The sequence below is a fragment of the Acomys minous genome, assembly GCF_964271855.1.
Source record: "Acomys minous genome assembly, chromosome: 5".
In the NCBI taxonomy this organism is placed as follows: Eukaryota; Metazoa; Chordata; class Mammalia; order Rodentia; family Muridae; genus Acomys; species Acomys minous.
Window position 1 is genome coordinate 101,878,856 of NC_140494.1, and position 21,171 is coordinate 101,900,026.

Here is a 21,171-nt window from a genome sequence, read left to right on the forward strand (position 1 = left end):
TGGCCACACTGTTGCTGCGTGGCCTTGTACCGCCCTGTCCCTAAGGCCCAGCTCAAACCCCTCCAGAAATCCAGATTCTCCTACTGCAAACCACAGCCTTCCTGCTTCCTTTCAACAGTTGCGCTACAGGCAGCTATTCTTCCTCTGGCAAGATGGCTTCTCATCTCCTGTCAGTGACTTGTGCGGAAGTCACTTCCACTTAACAATTCCCAGACAGACATGCCTCAGATAGCTTCCTCGAGGAATAATAAATGATGCAAAAATTAAACACTGGAGCATCAGCCCATTTCAGATCATACAAAAAGTCCTCTCTAGTGAAGGAGAGCTATGGAAAACGCTCAGCTCCTCCAAGTGGAGCTTTCAGTGTGTCCCCTTTAAGGGTCCTCCTAGAAATAAACCCTGAGCTACGAGTTCCTAGGGAAATGTCCATCCGCCTCGCTACTGAGCCGCACAGCTGTAGAGTTAGAGCACAGCATAAGTGAAAAGTGTTCCTGGCTCAGAAAGCACGCTCAGTGAATGCTTATTCCCTTTCTTGGAGAAAGAGCATGCTCTCCATCTCTTAGCCTCACACTGCAGAGTAGATATGGCGCAACCCGAGGTCCTGGCCATGGAGGAAGAACCAACCATTCATAGTCCTCCCGGGTGCAGGAGCAGTTGGACACGACCACCGGCCGGTCGAAGTCTTCCCCATTAAAACACGTGGCGTGAGGGGTCCTCCTTTTGAAAACCGTCTTGTGCCCCAGCAAACACTCGTTTCCCCGCTCATCAGATGGGGACCACAGCTTGTAGTCGTTTTCCGTGCAGGGAACCCCTGAGAACAGAAAAGGGCAGAGCAGAGCATCAGATCCAAGCCCTTGCAGGGTTTCCTGTCTCCCTACCCTCAATGCAGCCCTCCACTTCCGGTGCCTCTGTGGCCATCCTGCAAATACAGAGCTCATAGCTTCCCATCTCTCGTTGCCTGAGGGTGGGCGGCTGTCAGGAGAATGAAGGCAACGCCCCTACCACACAGCTCCTCTGAAGATGTGACATGTGAAGGTGTGAGTCACACTTGACACCATCCGAACTTCTGAGTCATAAAATTTGAGACAGTTGGGAAGGTAGTGTGTGTGTGTGTGTGTGTGTGTGTGTGTGTGTGTGTGTGTGGTTGCTGCTGTTTATTTTTGTTGAGTTGTGCACCGTGTGTGTGTGTGTGTGTGTGTGTGTGTGAGTGTGTGTGTGTGGTTGCTGCTGTTTATTTTTGTTGAGTTGTGCACCGTGTGTGTGTATGTGTGTGCGCGCGCGCACACACACGTGCACCACCAGCCCACATCCATTTAAAATGTCAGTAGTGTGTCTGTGGAGATTCTATGCTTACGTCTAATTGGCGTCCGCTTTTTGTCATTTCTTTGGTTTGGGCTGTTTATTTTAAACCTATTTATTATGCATGCCCTGGTGCACGTGTGGAGGTCAGAGGACAACTCTGTGGGGTCAGGTCTGTCCTCCCACCATTATATGGGTTCCTAGGCTTGAACTAGGGTCTCCGGGCTTGCACACCAAGCACATTTACCTGCTGAGCCATCTCACTGACCCAGAGTTTTGGGTGGCCTACTGGCTTCCATGTTTTATAAGAGAGGGGGGGGTCTATCTAGAAAGTTCAGGTGAACCCCAAACTCCTGATCCCCCTGCCTTAACAACCCCGGTACTGGCCTTCTGCCATCTACCATACTGCTCAGCCAAGTCTCTAACTTAATAGGAGAATCAGCAGCTCCTTTTACAAATAGGTGCCAGGGGTGGGGTTGGGGCTGGGCTCTCTCCTAGGATACTTTGGTAGGTGGTGTAGGGGATGCTGTTGACCCATCCTGCTTCCTTAGGAAGGCAATCATATGTGGTAGTATGGGCCGAGAGCACTGAAAAATGTGTTTGCCCTGTTTGACGGTACAGGATCTTTATGTAGAGAGCCTGGGAAGTGACAAGATAACTTCACACTTATGCCTCCAGCCCACATCCGTTTAAAAATGTCAGCAGTGTGCCTCTGGGGATCCCGTGCTTATGTCTAACTGGCGCCTTGTATATATGTGTCAGATTAAATACTACCCAAAGCTGATGCACACCTGTCGACACAACGCCACTCAAATTAGCCAAGAATTATTAAAAACCCTACCACCTGTGAGGCAATAAAGATACTCAGTAGGTGGAATAAAAATACGCACAGGGAAGAATCCTTGTTTTGTGGAGCCGTATAATAAGGTGGTGGAACATGATACGTAATTGCAGGCACAGAGATGTAACTCAAGGTGTGATGGACAGAGGAAAGAGACATCTTCTGACTGAGATGCCAGCAGCGCGTGTGCTGAGACCCTGAGGCTGAGGTTGAATGGGAGGATAGCTAGAGTAATATCACTAAGGAGAAGTGAGAAAGGGCAGAGGATGATGAGAAACGTGAAAGAGTGCTCATGAGGCTGTCAGGCCCCTGTACAAGGGTCTCATGTGCGCCCATTGATCGTAACTAGACTCCACATGGCCTCCAAAGGACCTGCATCAAAGCAGTGCTATTCTTTGAATCATGAATGTCCCCAAAGTCCCAGGTGTTAGTCTGTGGCCCATGGCACTATGGGTAAGTGGTGAGGCTTTCAGGAAGTGAGCACTAGAGGACAGAAGTAACATTATCAGGAGTATGACCTTAAGGAATGTATTAGGGTCCCAGCCCCTTCCTCCTCCTCCTCTTCTCTCTCTTTGATTCCTACACACTTGGACACAAGCAGGCGTCTCTCATCACAGCTCCTAGCACAGCCTAAAGTGAGAATGTCAAGCAGGTATGAACCCAAACCAGGAGCCAAAATAGTCTCCCTCCTCTTCCTGATGAGGAGCTCATACAGACATACCCACTGAATACATCCTCCAGGAACCTCTAATTTGGAAAAGTCATTTTCATTCATCTGTCCGTCCCTCCATTCACACCTTTAACATGTACATATTTGGACTTACTACATGCCAGGTTCTGCACAAGGGAAACAATACACAAAGAATCATGACCCATCCCCCTCAGAAGAATTGAGGAAATGAACTCCCCAAGCACCCATGCCCTGTGCCCTTCACATATCACCGCTAGGGAACCACAAACTGGGGACACTGTGTCCCAGCTGCCATCCTGTACATGTCAGACAGTCAACTGGCCAGGGCCCAGGAGGCAACGGCTTACCCAAGGCATCTGTGGCATTGACCTGCAGGATGAGCCAGCTGTGGACGTTCTCCTTATTAGAGCCAAAGATGGTAAAGACGGTGCTCTTCTCGCCAGGCTCTGTGAGGAGCCCATACACAAACACAGGCTTCTCAGAGAAGACAAACGTCTTCCAGGTCTCCCCTTCATTGGTGCTGTACCTGGCCAAGGCAAGCAAAACGAGCATAGAGGTTAGAGTGCTAGAAGGCCGGCCTCAGTTTCCACACACATCACTGGTGACTAGAACCAGTGCTCCTTGGGAGGAAATGGCGACCTGAGAGCAGGGTAAGTTTTACGGTTGTGTTAGAAAAGCAAGGAAGAGTCAGGACACATCCCATCACCTGAAAAGAATAGGTCCAATCTCCAACCTTCCCGCCTGAAAAATAAGATACAGGAATTGGCTGACAGGAATCTGAATGGCCAAATTTAGGAAAAATTTTAAAACAGAAGAGAAAGATGATGGTAACATAACATAGCGAGGAAAAGTAGGGCATGGATCTCTACTAATGAGGGGAGGGAGGGAAGGAGGGAGAGAGGAAAGTTACCTTTCCTTATATTGGTACATCACGAAATAACATGAAAAGGTACTAACAGAATGTGAAGTGTTACCCTTCTGTGATCCCCACTGTAATAATCAAATCAGACAAGGATCATCACTGAATGCTAAATTTACCATGGTTAGTTTTAGGGGATGAGGATGCCCATGTGGCCTAAGGGTACCAGGTCACAAACCAACCATTCACTGCTGGGGGAAATGAAATGTCAGGGAGGACAATGAGCCACACCCTTACCCACGCTCAGCACCACCAATCAGACACCATGTACATCTAGATTCAGCAAAGCAACTGAACAAATCTACATTAAATTTTTTTTTCAAATCTTCAATGTTACCAAAGCCAAGCCAATTAAGATCTCAGAGAGGGCTTGTCACAGATTAGGAGACTAAAGACAAGCAGTAACCTAATGCAGTGTGTAAATCCAATCTAGGGTACAGCCCTCGGGTGATGGAACCCTGAAGTCAGCAGCAGAAGCGCTGAGCAAAGAGCTACTCAGAAATGTTTAGTACGTCTTAGTTTTCTTAAATGTCACCAAATAGGAGAATGTCAATAGTTATTAAAAAAAAAAAAAAACCACGTGTTTATGTACACAGTAACCCATGAAAGGACAGCAGTCTACAATTGTTCTTCGAGCTCAGAGAAGATGAATAGAGAAGACATAAATATACAGATAGAGGCAGCTAAGCAAGCTGGCATGGTTTTAACAACAGATGACTTTTAGTAAAGGCCACCAGAGTACTCTTTACACCGCTCCCAGCTTTCCTGTGCTCCTAAAAATTTAAAAGATGGTGGGAAAACAGGTGCAGAAAAAGCCTGCGCCAAGACTTTGGACTAAAAAGGAACACACAAGCAATTACACTAATTTTAAGTTGTCTCACAGAGGACAGGGTAACATTCAGGGACCTAGAACCCTTGCCCCAAACTTTAAATATATTTTATTAGTCAGTGAGCTGTGATAATCACTGAATGCAAGCATTCTTTAGAACCCAGGGGCTACCTGGCTTCTCCAACATTCTAATGACATACAAACCTTTCTCTTTCACTTTTCCTATGAGTTGAGGGTTTTTGTTTTAGTTTTACTCTCCTGGGACTCAAAAACTAGACACAAATCTTTTGACCACCTCACTCAATCCCAACACTCCCTCTCATACTGACATTTGTGAATTGATCTCTCTACACTTCGAGGCTAAGCCAAGCGATGGGTTCTGCAGCCACACAGGTCACTGGAAGACTAAGTGTCCCCCTACCCTGCACAGGTCCTATGTGAGGGCAAATTCTCATCCAGCTATTATGCTTGGAGTTTAAGTGAGGTTTAAAACAAATATGGTTAACCCCTCAGTCCCTTGCTTTTTACCCACATTAAGAAGCTGAAGGCTCAGTACCACTCCTAAAGCTGCCTTCAGAGTTGGTCCATTAATCAGACAAGCTTGGAATGGTCCACCTGCTCAGTGATGATACAGGAAGTCCAGCTACTTTTGCATGGTCAAGTTAATTCCATTTAAGAGCTCCTCCAACCGGAGATAACCCCAGGAAATGAATCATTTCTTTATAGATTCCCAGCAAGTGCAGACAGTAAGTCATTAATAAGACAAACCAGCAGGTGTGTAGCCAAGCACAGCCTTGTACCTGAGAACACACTGCTCATTTGAGCATGGCATTTCAGGAATATTGAAGAAAGGCTGGTCAACAGCCTGGTTATGCTGTACTTTATGGCTAATATCCACTTATAAGTGAGTACATACCATGTGTGTCTTTCAGGGCCTGGGTTACCTCACTCAAGCCAATCACTCAGGGTGATATTTTCTAGTTGCACCCATTTGCCTGCAAATTACATATCATGCTGAGTAGTATGCTACTATATTGCCACATTTACTTTATCTATTCTTTGGTTGAGGGATATCTAGGTTGTTGCTGGCTATTATGAATAAAGCTGCTGTGAAGATAGTTGAGCAAGTATCCTTGTGGTATGGTGGAGCACCTTTTGGGTATATGCCCAGGAATTGTATAGCTGCGTCTTGAGGTAGAATTATTCCTAATTTTCTGAGAAACCATGAGATTGATTTCCACAGTGGTTGTACAGGGCAGCAATGGAGGAGTGCTCCCCTTTCCCCACATCCTCCCCAGCGTGTGCTTTCTCTTGAGTTTTTCATCTTAGTCATTCTGACAGGTGTAAGATGGAATCTCAGAGTCATTTTGATTTGCATTTCCCTGATGACTAAGGACATTGAACATTTCTTTAAGTGCTTCTTGGCCATTAGAAATTTCTCTGTTGGGAATTCTCTGTTTAGCTCTGTACTCCATTTTTTAGTTTGGTTATTTGGTTTGTTGGTGTTTAATTTCTTGAGTTCTTTACATATTTTGGATATTAGCCCTCAATTGAACACAGGCTTGGTGAAGATGTTTTCCCATTCTGTAGGCTGCCGTTTTGTTCTATTGACAATGTCTTTTATTTTTCAGTTTTAGGAGGTCCCATTTATTCATTGTTGATCTTAGAGCCTGAGTTGTTGGTGTTTTGCTCAGGAAGTTGTCTCCTATATCAATGTGCTCAAGGCTTTCCCCTACTTTCTTTTCTATTAGATTTAGTGGTTCTGGTTTTAGTTGAGGTCTTTGATCCTCTTGGACTTGAGTTTTTCACAGGGTGACAGATTAGCCATAAAAGTAGAGGAAAACCAGCCTACAACCCATAGACCCAAAGATGCCAAGTAACAAGAAAAGCACAAGGGAGGATGCTTGAGTCTCACTGAGAAGGGAAATAAAATAGACATCTGACGTAAATGGAGGGAGGGGAAAAGAGGTGGGGATCAGGAATGGGAATGAGGAAGGGTGGGAATGAGAAAAGAAATCAGTGAGGGGGAGCACCTCTGGGATGGGGAGTTTATGGGGTTACCTTAGTGGAGACTTCTACCAGCAGAGTATATGGCACCTGAAGAAGCCACATCCTGTAGCCAAGTGGGACTTCCAGGGGAGAGAAGGGGACACCAACCCACCCACAAAGCCTTTGGACTAAAATTTGTCATGCCTACAAGAAGTGTTGGGATAAGGATGGAGCAGGCATTGAGGGAATGGCCAACCAATGACTGGTCCAAGTTGAGACCCACCCCATGGGAGATCACCAACCCCTGACACTATAATGATACTCTGCTAGGCTTGCAGACAGGAACCTAGCATAACCGTCTTCTGAGAGGTTTCATCCAGCAATGGATGTTAACAGATCCAGAGACCTACAACCAAACAACAGGCAGAGCTCAGAGAGTCTTCTGAAAGAGTAGGGGAATGGATTGAAGGAGCCAGGAGGATCAAGACCATCATAAGAAGACTTACAGAGTAAACTAACTTAGGCCCATGGGGGCTCACAGGGACTGAACCACTAGCCAAAGAGCATGCATGGGTTGGACCCAGGCCCCTTACAGCTATGTAGCAGATGTGCAGGGTGTTCTTCATGTGGGTCCCCTAACAATTAGAGCTGGGCTGTCTCTGACTCTGTTCCTACCTCTGGATCCCTTTCACATAGCTGGGCTGCCTTGTCTGGCCTCAGTGGAAAAGGATACCCCTAGTCCTCCTGTGACACACCAGGATGGGTTGGAACCCATGGCGGGGGCCTCCCCTTCTCTGAGGATAAACAAATGGGGGAATGGGGAAGGGGTATGAAGGTAGGACTTGGAGGAGAGAAGGGAGGTGGGCTGTGATCAGGCTATTAAAGTGAATAATAATAATAATAATAATAATAATAATAATAATAATAATAATAACAACAACCAGCAAAGGGGATATCTATATTGGACTGATCTTAAAATTCTGATACTGAACTGAAGAGGGGACTAACTAGTGAAATTAAAATGACAATAGATAAAACTACGAATCTCTTTTCTTCCCAGTCCCCGTCTCCCGTCTCTCTCTCTCTCTCTCTCTCTCTCTCTCTCTCTCTCTCGTGTGTGTGTGTGTGTGTGTGTGTGTGTGTGTGTACCTACTAGGGGAAAAGATGAAGATAAAATGGTTGGAGTCCTTTTTGGTAATTCTGCAAGAGTCAGGCAGAACGGATCCTATAGACAGAAGAGAAACAGTCGCTGCTTTGTTTACCCACAGGAGAAAAGGTACTTTCTAGAATGGATAACAGAAGCACTCAGGCAAAAGGAAGCCGGAGCTGAGAATCCAAATGGTTTCTTGTCACAACGTGCTAACCCATTTCCTTTCCTCCTGATTGCTCTGATTTGAACAGAAGATTTGTATTAGCTACTTATCTTGTTGCTATAGCAAAACACCCACAGAAGCAGCTTAAGGGTGGGTTCTCTGGGCTCCCATTTCAAAGTAGTCCACCATGGCTGGGGAGTCATGGTGGCAGAACTGTGGGGCATCTGGTCACATTGCTTCCACAGGGAGGAACAGCTGCTTAGGTCAGATCACTTTCTCTTTCTTATTGAGACTCCAGCCCATGAGCTGGTGCTACCCACATGAGTTAACCTAACTGAGCTAATCCCTCTTACGTGCTCAGAGATTTGTTTCCATGGTGACTCCAAATCCCATCACATTGATGATCAAAACCAACCATTACAAGGTAATGATGTGAGAGAAATTTTTTTTTAAAAGGAGATATCTGTGGACTACACAGATAACATTCATTCATTGCTGATAAAAATAATGCAAAGTAAGCTGATATATATTTGATCATAAACAAAAATAAGACTTTAGTGTTTCACAGAGCTCCACACTCCAGTCAACAATTTAGACAACGACGAAGTTAAATGTGACACTATCCCATTTGCAAAGGGTATAAAGTTAATTGTACATACATGCATACATACATACATACATACATACATATGTGTGTGTATCAAGTACTAAAATTAAATTCAAATGTTTTTGTGCATCCAAAGAATAAGAAAAACATGAGAAAATAATATTCCACGTGACAGTCCCAAGACTTACCTGCTGAAACTTAGGATAGGAGACACCTGAACATCATCCTTTAATAAGATCTATCAGATAGTGGGCTTCTGAGGGTTCAGCTGAACGGATCTTAGCTACTGATATGGTGAATAAACCTAAAAGTACAATGCTGGACTGAGAGATGAGTTAGCAGTTAGCAAGAGGACCAGAGTCTGCATCCCAGAATCCATGGAGAGGCCATGCTGGGATGGTATCCTTTCTGTAATCCCAACATCAGAAGGCGGGGAAACGGGATTCCTGTAGCAAACTGGCTAAGAAATGGGCTGTATTGCCAAGCTCTGGGTTGGACTGAGAGACGTTGCCTCCAAGAACTAGACAGAAGCACAGTCCAGGAAAAGTCCTACTACTGACCTTGAGCCTCCACACTCACAGGTAGGCACACAGGCTCACACACATCTGCACACAAACACACTCCACACATGTGAACACAAATACACATGCTACAAAAAAAGAAAAAGAAAATGGAAAATTCTATAGGAGTAAAGGAAACCATATATATATATATATATATATATATATATATATATATATATATATATATATATATATATATATATGCATGAATATATAAAAATATAACAAATATACAAATATAGCAACTCTGGAATAGAAAAAACTAGCCTTAGGGTAATAACAGTAAAATCAAACCAGCAGTTGCATGTAATGGGCAGGAGAATGGGGTGCAACACTGAAAGGAAGGTGCCTGCAGGGGCACCTTTGGGGTGGAGGAAAAGCATCTTGATAGGACTCCCTAAAAACCAATTAAGAGCTAAAGATCCTGAGGTGTGTAAATGGTTTCTCAATAAATACAAAGATCAATGTGAAAGTGCCAGGCATGGAGGCACACACCTGTCATCTCAGCAATGGAGAGGCTGAGGCAGGAGGATCTCAAGTTGGAGGCCAGCCTGGGTTATACATCAAGAAACTGTATCCAGAAAAGAAAAAAGGAGGGAGGCGGGGGATTGGTCTTAATGTTTTTATTTGTAAAAATAGTGTCCAGAGTCGGTCAGTACTAATCCTTCTGCAAGTTTCACACTACAGAGGTCAGATATGAGACCCACATCTTAATGCAACGATAGCATATGGTAGATCTTGAGAAAAGCCTATGAAGATTCGGGGTCCTATCGCAGACAAGGAAAGGAAATTGGGGTATTTCCCACTGAATGACAGATGCTCAGGATTACAAGGGTAGGATGCTCAAATGTCTGAATGGCTTTCAGGTGAAAGGAAGCATGTTCTGTATGAGTCCAGGAAGCGTAGCTCAGCCCCCTGGGATGGAACCTGGCAGGCCCATAGCCAGACCTTCCCTTACCAGAGAACTGTCCTCACACACGAACAAAGGGATGAGTGAATGACCGAAGGAGTAAATCAAGCTGCCCAGAAGGAAATGGCAAGTTCCCTATTGCCACAGTCTTTGAAAGACTGGAAGATTTTCCATCACAAGTGGCAGAAGGGAGAAGCACATGAGGCAACCGCATCATAGTCGTATCACTGCTGAACTCAATCAACCTTGGAACTCGAAACTGCCACCTAGTTTCACCTTTTGACCAAATCTGGCTTCACGGCACAACTCGGCCCCACTCCTCCTATTCCTCTGCTTTCTCTGAGTTGTAGAACCACCTTCTACTTCACCAGAAAGCATGACCCTTTCTACACAAGATGTGTGTCCTTGAAGTCATGAGCTTTCGTTTCCAATCTTCTCCTCGTTCTTCCAAAGGAAGACATGCCACTCCTCCATTTAAAGAGAGAATGAGAGAAACCAATTACTTTCTGACTCGATTTGAGGCCCCCTCCACAGGAGGTGGTTTCCTGTCTGATACTGCAAACCTGATCAAATAGCTAAGGTTAGGAAGTCAAAGGCCCTAGGGGAAGCCTACCATTGCCTTGCTAAATGGACATGATGTCAAATTGCTTTATAAATATTGATGTTTATATACACAGGTTAGTGCTGCTCTCAGCCGTGGGCAGAGAAGCTTCTCTTTGTGGGCAACAATCAATACAGTGACTGATAAGTAGTCAAAGTGCTCAGAGAGTGTCCAGCTCCTACAGGACATCTATAACACCCCTCTAAGGCCCCTCTAAGACCCAGGACACAACAGCAAAAAAGGGAGTCAAAGAACGTGGGGGCTAGAGATGGCGAAGACTACTGTGAAATGCTACCTTATGAACATACACGGCCATCTCATCCATGAACTCCCAGCTGCTGTGGTTACCTTCACAAGATTGTGGCCTTCAACATCTTGTCACAAGTGAGGGAGGGACTAGTAGGGCCCCACCTCTCCTGAAAGAGCTTTTGGTGGCTAAGGACAGCTTGAAGAAGTGGAGGGGGGCATTTTTGTCTTCAGTGGTATCACCGCTAGCAAGTTGCCCGTGCTCCAGGAAATAACCCTACACCTGTGCTCATGCCATCAACTTTAATTGAGCTCTGGTGGCGCACGCCTTTAATCCCGGCATTCGGGAGGCAGAGGCAGGCAGACTTCTGAGTTCAAGGCCAGCCTGGTCTACAAAGTGAGTCCAGGACAGGTAAAGCTACACAGAGAAACCCTGTCTCAAAAAACCCTAAAAAAACAAAAAAAACAAAAACAAAAACAGCAATAACAACAACAAAAAACAAAGAAACAAAAAGACATAAATAGGAGCTTTATCTGTTGCAAAGGACAGTTTAGTGTGAATGGGAGGGAGGGAGAGTGAATTGGGACAAAACTGGCCAAACTTCATTAAACACGTATATAAAGTTATCAAAGAATAACAATATCAATAATAAAAACTATTTAAAAACAAACAAGCAAACAAACAAAATCTCTCCAGTAAGAGTCAGGAAAGGGCCCAAGGGACTGACACTTGTCGAATGCCCACTTCAAGCCTCATTTCTCATCACCACATGTCAACACACATTCCACTAAGACCGAAGGTCACGGGGACCACAGACTCACGCTGCCACCTCTGCTCAAGTTGTGTCTCCTTTTAATGTGTACGTGTGAGTGAATGTCAAGTGTGCAAGGATTCCACCTCACCTGACCCACCAACCTACCCTGCACCTCCTGCCGAAGCCAGATGAAGACTTCTGAGCTGGAGCTGGAATTACGGGCAGTTGTGAGCTGCCTGATGTCAATGCTGGGAACTGGACTCGGGTCTTCTGGAAGCACAGCAAGCGCTCTTAAGTGCTGAGCCATCTCTCCAGCCCCACAAGCTCTTCCTAACACGAGCACTGTATACCAACCTCACTTTTGAGTTTCATCTCCTTTGAGAAGCCTCTCCAAACTTCCAAGGTGGTTTTGCCTTACTCCACCTCAGACTAGGCCCTGCACTAGACCTCACACGTCGCCCTACTGTGTTTATATGACCAGATCTGTGCATGTCTTCTTCCGTACTGCGGTTCATCAGGAATAAAACCTCTACCCACTTCCCTGTCCCTGCGCCTCACACCTCTTCTACCGCCGGAAAGAATAACAGTCAACATTCGCTGCAGGAAATTGAACAACTTATGCTGATTTTTTTTTTAAAGCCCTGCTCCAGCTTTGCAACTGTTAAAAGGGGATAAGGCCAGCTGTTGCATCTGCCTCGAGGAGCAGAGGAAACCACTGAGGTGCAACTGAGGTGGGGATGGATGGTCCTCTGCAGCTGCATCACAGTGGTACTGCTTGTGGGGATGGATGGTTCTCCGCAGCTGCATCACAGTGGTACTGCTTGTGGGGATGGATGGTCCTCTGCAGCTGCATCACAGTGGTACTGCTTGTGGGGATGGATGGTCCTCTGCAGCTGCATCACAGTGGTACTGCTTGTGGGGATGGATGGTCCTCTGCAGCTGCATCACAGTGGTACTGCTTGTGGGGATGGATGGTCCTCTGCAGCTGTATCACAGTGGTACTGCTTGTGGGGATGGATGGTCCTCTGTAGCTGCATCACAGTGGTACTGCTTGTGGGGATGGATGGTCCTCTGCAGCTTCATCACAGTGGTACTGCTTGTGGGGATGGATGGTCCTCTGCAGCTGCGTCACAGTGGTACTGCTTGTGGGGATGGATGGTCCTCTGCAGCTGCATCACAGTGGTACTGCTTGTGGGGATGGATGGTCCTCTGCAGCTGCATCACAGTGGTACTGCTTGTGGGGATGGATGGTCCTCTGCAGCTGCGTCACAGTAGCTGAGCCATAGGCTTAGAAGCTGTGGAAGAAGCTACCGAAGCTTCCTACACTCTGAAATCTGCCTCCAGAATGCAGGTCCAGAAAAGATAGCTACAGCTACAGCTACAGCTACGCTGCTGCATGTATCCTCTGCAGGAGTTGGGCCGGGGGGGGGGCAGGGGGGTCCCAGAGGAAGGCCTGATGAAACTGGAGATCTCCTCACAGAAAAGATGCCTTGGGGCCAGTCCAAAATATCAATAACTATCAACGTCTCATCACACTGACAGGCAAACTGCCAAGAGGAAACGGAAATTGATCTCCGCCCTCAGGACCCAGCTCACAAACTGGTGCCTGGATGCTTCTGGTCAGGACACAAAACGCAACAGCCCCTTCTCTGCAGGACGCTATGCTATGCATAGTAAGAACGGGAAAGCACTCCTCCGAGTGCTCCAGGCCGGTTCCTGGTGAAGCATCTGCAATGGATGTATAAACAAATGCCCAGCCCCTGGGCTCTCATTTGCTCACCTCAGACAAGCGGACACAAAAGCAAACCAGAGCATTACACCTCTTGCTCTCCTTTTCAGTTAACACCAACAGCAACAGTCTCAATGAAGAAGCAAGGCAGAAGGCAAAGAGAGAGATCTTTGTAACTGTGCTCGTCAGAGAAAGAATGCATAAAATAGTAAATGAACCTCCAAGGAGCGGGGCAACAAATACGCCAAATCTGTCTTTTTGTCTTTGACCAACGTTCCTGTCTCTATTACCTCTGCTCTCTGCTTAGAACACAAGATTCTACTCTATTTGGTCCTCTTCACTTACCTTACAACTACTAAAGGGTAAAATGCTTAAAGGTGAGGGACCACATCTTATTCATCTTTAGATACACAGTACCTCATGTCCTCCCTTCAAAACTAGCCCCTTCTTTCTCCCAGGCTCTCTCTCCAACAGGCTCAGACATCCTAGCACTCCCAAGGGCACCGGCAGATCCTGAACCAGGCCCCACTCGTCTCCTCATCATTGGTGTCTAGCACAACATCTGGTTCACTGTAGTTGTTCAACAAATGTTTGTGTAATTGACCTGAAACGATTCCTAGCAGAAATCTGTTCATGTTCCAGTGTGGGCGCTAACTCCCACAAATCATACCACGTCCTCATGTGGATGATAAGGAGGGTGGGTTGTATCTGCTCTCCATGTGCCAGGCTGCACACATTCAGGAAGCCCCTACCACTCGGGGGTTACCATTTACATAGAACACAGCAGTAGTGGTCTCCCTTGGAGCTGTGCAAATACCATCCTACCCAGACCCCTTGCCGCTTTATAAATCGGTGTTTAAAGAAAAGAAAAAGGCAATCTCAGATGCCCGGATATGCATGACCTATTTATTGATCAATCAAATATTTGCTAAGTGCCTGCTAACTTGTATAGAGTAGGCACACAGGCCTACAAAAGCCTTGCTAATGAGCTGAAGAGTCCAGGCATATAATGAAAAGAAACTAAAACACGAAGTCTGAACACAATCAATTTAAATTAATAGGACAGCCAAGAAATACTGACTCTCAAAGCCCAAAGAGGTTGCTACGGTTACAGAGGCCAGACTGAGTAGACACTTGGTACCCTGATGATAGAGAACTGATGATGGTGCCCTGATGATAGAGCCCTGATGATGGAGCCCTGATGATAGAGCCCTGGTGATGGCGCCCTGATGGTAGAGCCCTGATGGTAGAGCCCATCTCTGAAAGGTAACCACATAAGGAGGGCTTTGGCTTTAATTCTTTGACAAGCTCATATCAGAGTGACATTGTCAGGAGGTCATAGAAAGTAGGGGATGGAGCTTAGTTAGAGGAAAGAGGTCACACAGAGGCTTCCGAGGGCACATCCTGGTAGCTATACCTCATCAGCATGCCCTTCCTGCTACGCAGCTCTGTGCACCCATGTGTTCAGCCATGCACTCCCTGACACACTGGTTCTGCTTTGCCTCCCAAAGGCAATGGAGCAGCCAGGTGGGCCTGAAACCTGTGACACTGTGAACTCAAAATGAACTTTCCTCCCTTGCCTTGTTCCCCTGGTGTATTTTTCACAACAACCAAAAGCCTAACACGCGGCCTTGCTCCCGGCCACGCAGCACAGGGAATCACTGCTGTCTCTGGGGACTGCAGACTAACTTCACTGGCATCCTCTGCTTTCCAGACCAGCAGAAGGAGGAGCCAACACCCCTGAGAACAACAGTAAACGCCAGGTGGCTACAAAGACCCGAGCCAAGCTCGAGTTGGTTCTTAGGGCACATGTACCTGTCAGAAGGAGGCCAGTCCATAGTTTCCTATTTGCAAATGCTGTCTTTGAACCATGCATTGCGGACACTACCAAATGACCTGTGCAAACAGAAGAACACAACTGTGCCCACAGCGTCCACCATCTACAACCAGAGCCATTAGGAAAAGCCTCGGGAGGGCATTATGGTTTTCTGTCAGCAGGTTTATTTCCTGGCCATGTTTTGCTGCAGAATGACGCTGAGCTCCCTGGGCACATATGCACCAACAGATGGTGTAAGAGGGCTGAAATCACACTAGCTCCTTCAGAGGAGCCAGCTTGGAATGCTAATGTAATCTGTGGAGAAGTTAAACAAGGAAAATTGAGAACTGACTCCAAAATCTGAAAACTAAAACTATACAAAGAACGAAATCTATGCCCAGGAAACGAAGGCCCGGCCCCTGCATGCCTTCCTCACATAGCAGTTTACTAACCACTACAATTACTTCCTCGCTTACCTTACAGCCAGAGGGTGAGATGCTTGCGGGGGCTGAGGGGACCACAACATCCTGTTCATCTTTACATGCACAGTACCTGGCATAAGTACCACTTGCTCAGTGTGTGAGGTGTGAGCTAAATAACTAGACACAGAGACTCCAGCAGATATGTGGGAAGCATGCTCTGTGGATGTCATCCCCTACACAAAGCTAATCGGAACTTATATCCAGGGTGTCATGCACAAACAAAACCTCCCCTGCCTCTCGGCTCTAGAGAAGCAGGCTGCCCAGTGCCACCAAGGCTAAGAGCAGCCATGTAGAAAGCCAAGACCACAGCTTTGCCTCTCTGTCTCTCTGTCTCTCTGTCTGTCTCTGTCTCTGTCTCTGTCTCTCTGTCTGTCTCTGTCTCTCTGTCTCTCTCTCTCTCTCTCTCTCTCTCTCTCTCTCTCTCTCTCTCTCTCTCTCTCTCTCCCTCTCTCTCTCTCTCTCGCCACTAGTCTGTTCTAAAAGGAGCCAAGGCAAGGGAAGCCTGCTCTGTCCACTGCACAGTGTGACTGCAAAAGCCCTCTCTGCCTCTGGCAATCACCTAGCTAAAGGGTTTGGACCCAAAACAAGCAGAAATGAGGGCCAGCCTGTCTTTTCCAGTGTTAACTCTGGTTCAATAGCTTCCTGAAAGCAAGGAAAGAAAGAATCCTGGGTAATATCAAGCCTGAAGGGAGAGAAGTCACAAACTCCCAACACTCTGCTTTTCTTAGACAAAATCCAACGTTAACAATAATGCCTCCATCATTAGCGAATGGTTATTTCCATTAGCTGAGCCTTAGTTTCCCCATCTGTAAATGAAGCGGCTAACCCCAACATCCCTTCCAGCTCCATCGATGACAACTCCCCCAAGACTAAAAGCAGCGCAGCAGAAGTCACCTGGTTACCAGGTGATAGCCATTCTGTAATCACTTGCCTGTTATTCTTTCTTATCCTTTAGCTATTAGTCATTCTAAGAATAAACGTTTGTAAACACCACTCTAAAAGCAAAGACATGTTCAAAACTCTCTAGGTACCTGTGATTAGGAAACAGAAGGGGGAGCTATCAGGGGAAGGAAGAGAAGCAGCCAGGGTGGGGAAGGGGACAGCAGAAAGATAGTAGGAAGGGAACAGCAAAAAGCAAATAGAATGATGTCACGTCTGTCAAAAGGAAATACATTAAGGTACCACAATGAGATCCTTCACTTTGTATGTTAGCCTGAAACAATTAATGAGAAGAGAGAATATAGTTTTAAATTGTTATTCAAAGGAATAAATATCACTTCGCTTGCTTTTCATAGTCTGCACCCTCCAAGGCAGAAGGGACTAGTTATTTCATAGACATGAAAAGTTTGCCTGATTTCCAGACTTCTCAAGTTCTCTGTGCAGAACCCAGTGCTGTGAGAGAATCCAATGGTCATCTCGGGACATGAGTGTGAGAGAACAGTCTGATGCCCAAAAGGGGGAAGGAGTGTGGGGACTAAGCAGAACATAAGAAATAACTGACACCTGAAATTCCAGCACTTGAGAGACTGGGGCAGGAGGATGGCAGCTTCTACACCCATTGGAGCTACATAGAAAGTTTCAACTTTCAACTACATAGTAAGATTCAAGCACACTAAGTTTTCAAGACAATTACACATTGAGACCTTGTCAAAAAAAAAAAAAGATGGAGGGAAGGAAGAAGTAGAGAGAAGGGTAGAAAATATTTTTAAGAAGAAAAGGAGAAAGAGGAAAGATAGGAGAAGTAACCGGAAGCACTTACTTCAGTTCGTTGGTCTCCATGCCTTGGGCAATAGCCATGATGATGCCTCCATGGTCCCCCCATGTGTAGTAGTGAGGTCCAGGAAGGGCCTGGATAGGAAAGAAAACACACAAACACACACACATGCAGAGGTGACGCACTGCTGTAGAGGTGAGTGTGAAAACCATGCACATGCATGAATGCACCCTCCCCCACCCCGACCCCCACCCCCAGCCCTAGGACACACACCACAGCCATGCAACCACAGGAATGCAACTCCCAGTTTTCAGAACAGGCTCCTGTCCACCCTCACATTCACATGTCACAATCCTGGAATCAGAGAAAGCCATGTTCTCATACTCCAGAGTTCAGATTACCAGAGAGAGAGAGAGGTGGGGGAAGGAAGGAGGGAGGGAGAGAGGGAGGAATGGAGGGAGGGAGAGAGGGAGGAATGGAGGGAGGGAGGGAGGGAGGGAGGGAAGGAGGGAGAGAAGGAGGGAAGGAGGGAAAGAGGGAGGGAGGGAGGGAAAGAGGGAGGGGGAGGGACAGGAAGAGGAAGTGAGTTGCTTAACCTGCCTGAAACCTTGCGCTTCATCCTCACACTGTAAAATAAATAACCAGCCAACCCGAGTTCCTGTTCTACATTAGTCCCCTGGAATTGCAGTTTCCTGATACAGCTTTGCCCCAAGGAAAAGGCTCCAAGTAATGGACACCTCAGTTCCAGGCAGGGTTCTCGGACTTCCATAGAAGCTGTTTCTACAAAAGGAACTGGTAAATACCCCACTTCCAGGCTGGGAAAAGTGTGGGAGGAACCCAAGAGGTAAATGCCTCAACTGGAATGTGCCTCTCTACCTAACCCCCACACTGTATTCAAATGGCAGGGGCTTAAAAGCATCTACAGGAAATGATGTTATATACATACACTGAAAAAAAATGTGCTCGTATGGAAAAGGGCTACTCCATGTGCAAATGATAGAACTGAAATGACCACAGGTTGTTCACCAGAACCCGGGGAATCAGAGGCCAACAAAATATATTCAAGGTCTGATCAAGCCAGACGACCTCCAGTCCAGAGTTCAGCAACAGAGCAAACATGACACCTGGGAATAAAGGTGAGATGAGGGATTCTCAAACGAAGGAAAGGCCAGGGCCCAGGGCCCCCTCACAGACAGTGGGCTCTACAGGAAATGCTCAAGGTGTCTCTTTGAGCTGACAGGGATGTACCCAGGGCTACACTAGGATCTTCAGGAACAATAGACATCCAAGAGAAATTACAAATACCTAGGGGAAAATTCAAAACTGCTTGTTTGCTTTATTTAAAATCAGTATTGGAAACAAAACCACTTAAAGCCAGGCGGTGGTGGCGCAGGCCTTTAATCCCAGCACTGGGGAGGCAGAGGCAGGTGGATCGCTATGAGTTCGAGGCCAGCCTGGTCTACAAAGTGAGTCCAGGACAGCCAAGGCTACACAGAGAAACACTGTCTTGAAAAAGCAGAAAAAAACAAAAACAAAATAAAATCAGTATTAGGTGCTGGAAAGATGGTTCAGCGGTTAAGAACACTGGTGCTTCCAAAGGACCTGTCTTCATTCCCAGCACCCACACGGCAGCTCACAATTGTCTATGACTCCAGTTCCAGGGCATCTAAAGCTTCACACGGATACACCTGAAGGCAGAACACCAATGTACATAAAATAGATAAATTATTAAGAAAAGTAAAATAAAATCAGTACTAGCGCTGGGTGCAGTGGCACACGCCTGTAATCCCAGCACTTGGGGACGCAGAGTCAGGCAGATCTCTGTGAGTTCGAGGCCAGCCTGGTCTACAAAGCAAGTCCACGACAGCCAAGGCTACACAGAGAAACCCTGTCTCAAAAAAAAAAAAATCCGCATTAGAATTTAAGCAAAAATAAATCAATGTTTTCAAAGACTATAGCCATGACATATACTACAGTGGAAGAAAGGATAGGAGAGGGGACACAGACGTACATGGCAAAAAGCTTCTATATTTTATATAAGTTCAGTATGAACTCAGTGAAGACTAGATGTGTATGTCCTAATCCTCTACTAAACCACTACAAGAAAAGAAAAGAAGAAAAATACAAAAAGACAGTCTAAACTATCTAGGGCCAGAGCTTAAGGGAAGGGCACCTACTCAGTGCTCAAGACTCTGGGCTCAGTGCTCAGCACTGAAAACCTAAATCTAAATCTAAGCAATGCAAAAAGAGATGCACGAAGAGAAATCGCAAAATGGATACAAAGGAAATAAATAACAAAAATACTTCATTAAAGCCTTAATTCCATAAAGTAAGTAAATAGATAAATAATAAATAAATGGCCAAGCAAACAAGCAAAACCTGGGGCCAGGGGGATAGCTCAGTGGTAGGAGTGCTTGCCTCCAACCTGAGTTTGCATCCCAGGACCACATGGAGAACCAACTCTCACAAGGCGTACTCCGACCTCCACATGCACCTATACAGCTCACCCAAAAATTTAAAAAAATAATAAAATTAAGTAATTATAATAATAATTTATAAAGGAACAAGAATCTACATGTTGCCTACATAAAATTCTTTAAATACAAAGACACAGATAAATAGTAGGTAAATGAACAGAAATAGGTGTAGTCAAGGAAAATTTAAAGCCTTATATGTTTATATATTTAAAACGTCTAAAATAAGTAGCTCATCAGAACACAGAAAGAACAAATAAAGAAGGAAATTTTTAATAATATAGTAAAGAGAGCACACAAATCATTCCTATCAGGAATGAAATTATCACCAAAGACTTGACAGATGTAAAGAGGGTTAACAAGAAAAGTTCACTAACTTTGAAAATCTAAATACTTATTCACCAACTAGACAAATTGAATTTCTTGCCAAAAATCTTCTAAGAAGAAAATTCCAGCCCAGTGGTGGATTCTGCAAGACATAACACTAACATAGGCAGCCAGAAACAAAGGTCAGGAAATTAGCTTATTTAATGAGATCAGCCAGACCCCAATACTTAAACTTGCCAAAGACACTACAAATAGAATACTACACACTAGTATTTCCCAGAAAAAGAACCTTATAGTTTCTAGCATATCAAACCTAGCTATATTTAAATAGGATAATATATCATGACCAAGAGGATTTATTCTGTGACTGAAAGGTAACTTAATATTCAGAACCAGTTAATATAATCCATCATAGTAACAGAACAAAGAAAATCTACATCATTACATTGACATAAAAATGACATTTGAAAAACTCAATACCTGGCTGTGTTTTTATTCTTATTATTTTTTAGAGTCATCAATAAACTAAAACTAACAGGGAATTTTCTCCATGTTGAGATATATATATAGTGTATACACACTATACACACATACATCACATACAACCAAGAGCATATGTTTGAACAGGTGCACACCTGTAATCCCACTATTCATGAGGCTGAGACAGAGAACAGACAGAGTAGCCTGCCTGGATTACAAAAAGAGACTTTGCCTTTAAAAATAAAACAAACCAGAAAGCAGACTAAAATGTTCATCCTTGAGATAGAGAACAAACTGAATACTCACTCCTCCTACTTCTATTCCACAGTGTTTGAAGGTCATAGTCACCATAATAATAAGAGGAAAGAGAGGAAAAGGAGAGAAACAGAGGGGAGGAAAAAGAAAAAGAAAAAGGAGAAGTTTAATACAAGATCAGAAGGGAAGAAATGACTGGCTTCCTTTGCATCTTGCACAATGATTTATAATAGATCCACAGATAAGGCAACTGAAATAAACTCATGCCTTTGGCAAAGTCACAGAATGTGGAAAGCACTGTTATATATTACTATACAAATCTAGGAATGAA

The 21,171-nt window shown here is 45.3% G+C and overlaps 1 protein-coding gene across 1 annotated transcript in view; it reads right to left on the reverse strand.

Annotated features, from left to right (window-relative positions):
- The window catches only part of SORL1 (sortilin related receptor 1), a 166,683-nt gene that overhangs the window by 83,520 nt on the left and 61,992 nt on the right, over positions 1–21,171 (reverse strand). The window contains exons 12-14 of the mRNA XM_084782514.1: positions 17,350–17,438; positions 3,179–3,357; positions 625–811 (exon numbers count right to left, since the gene is read on the reverse strand). Of these exons, the coding sequence (XP_084638640.1) occupies positions 625–811; positions 3,179–3,357; positions 17,350–17,438 (455 nt within the window). The remainder of the gene's footprint in view (positions 1–624; positions 812–3,178; positions 3,358–17,349; positions 17,439–21,171) is intronic.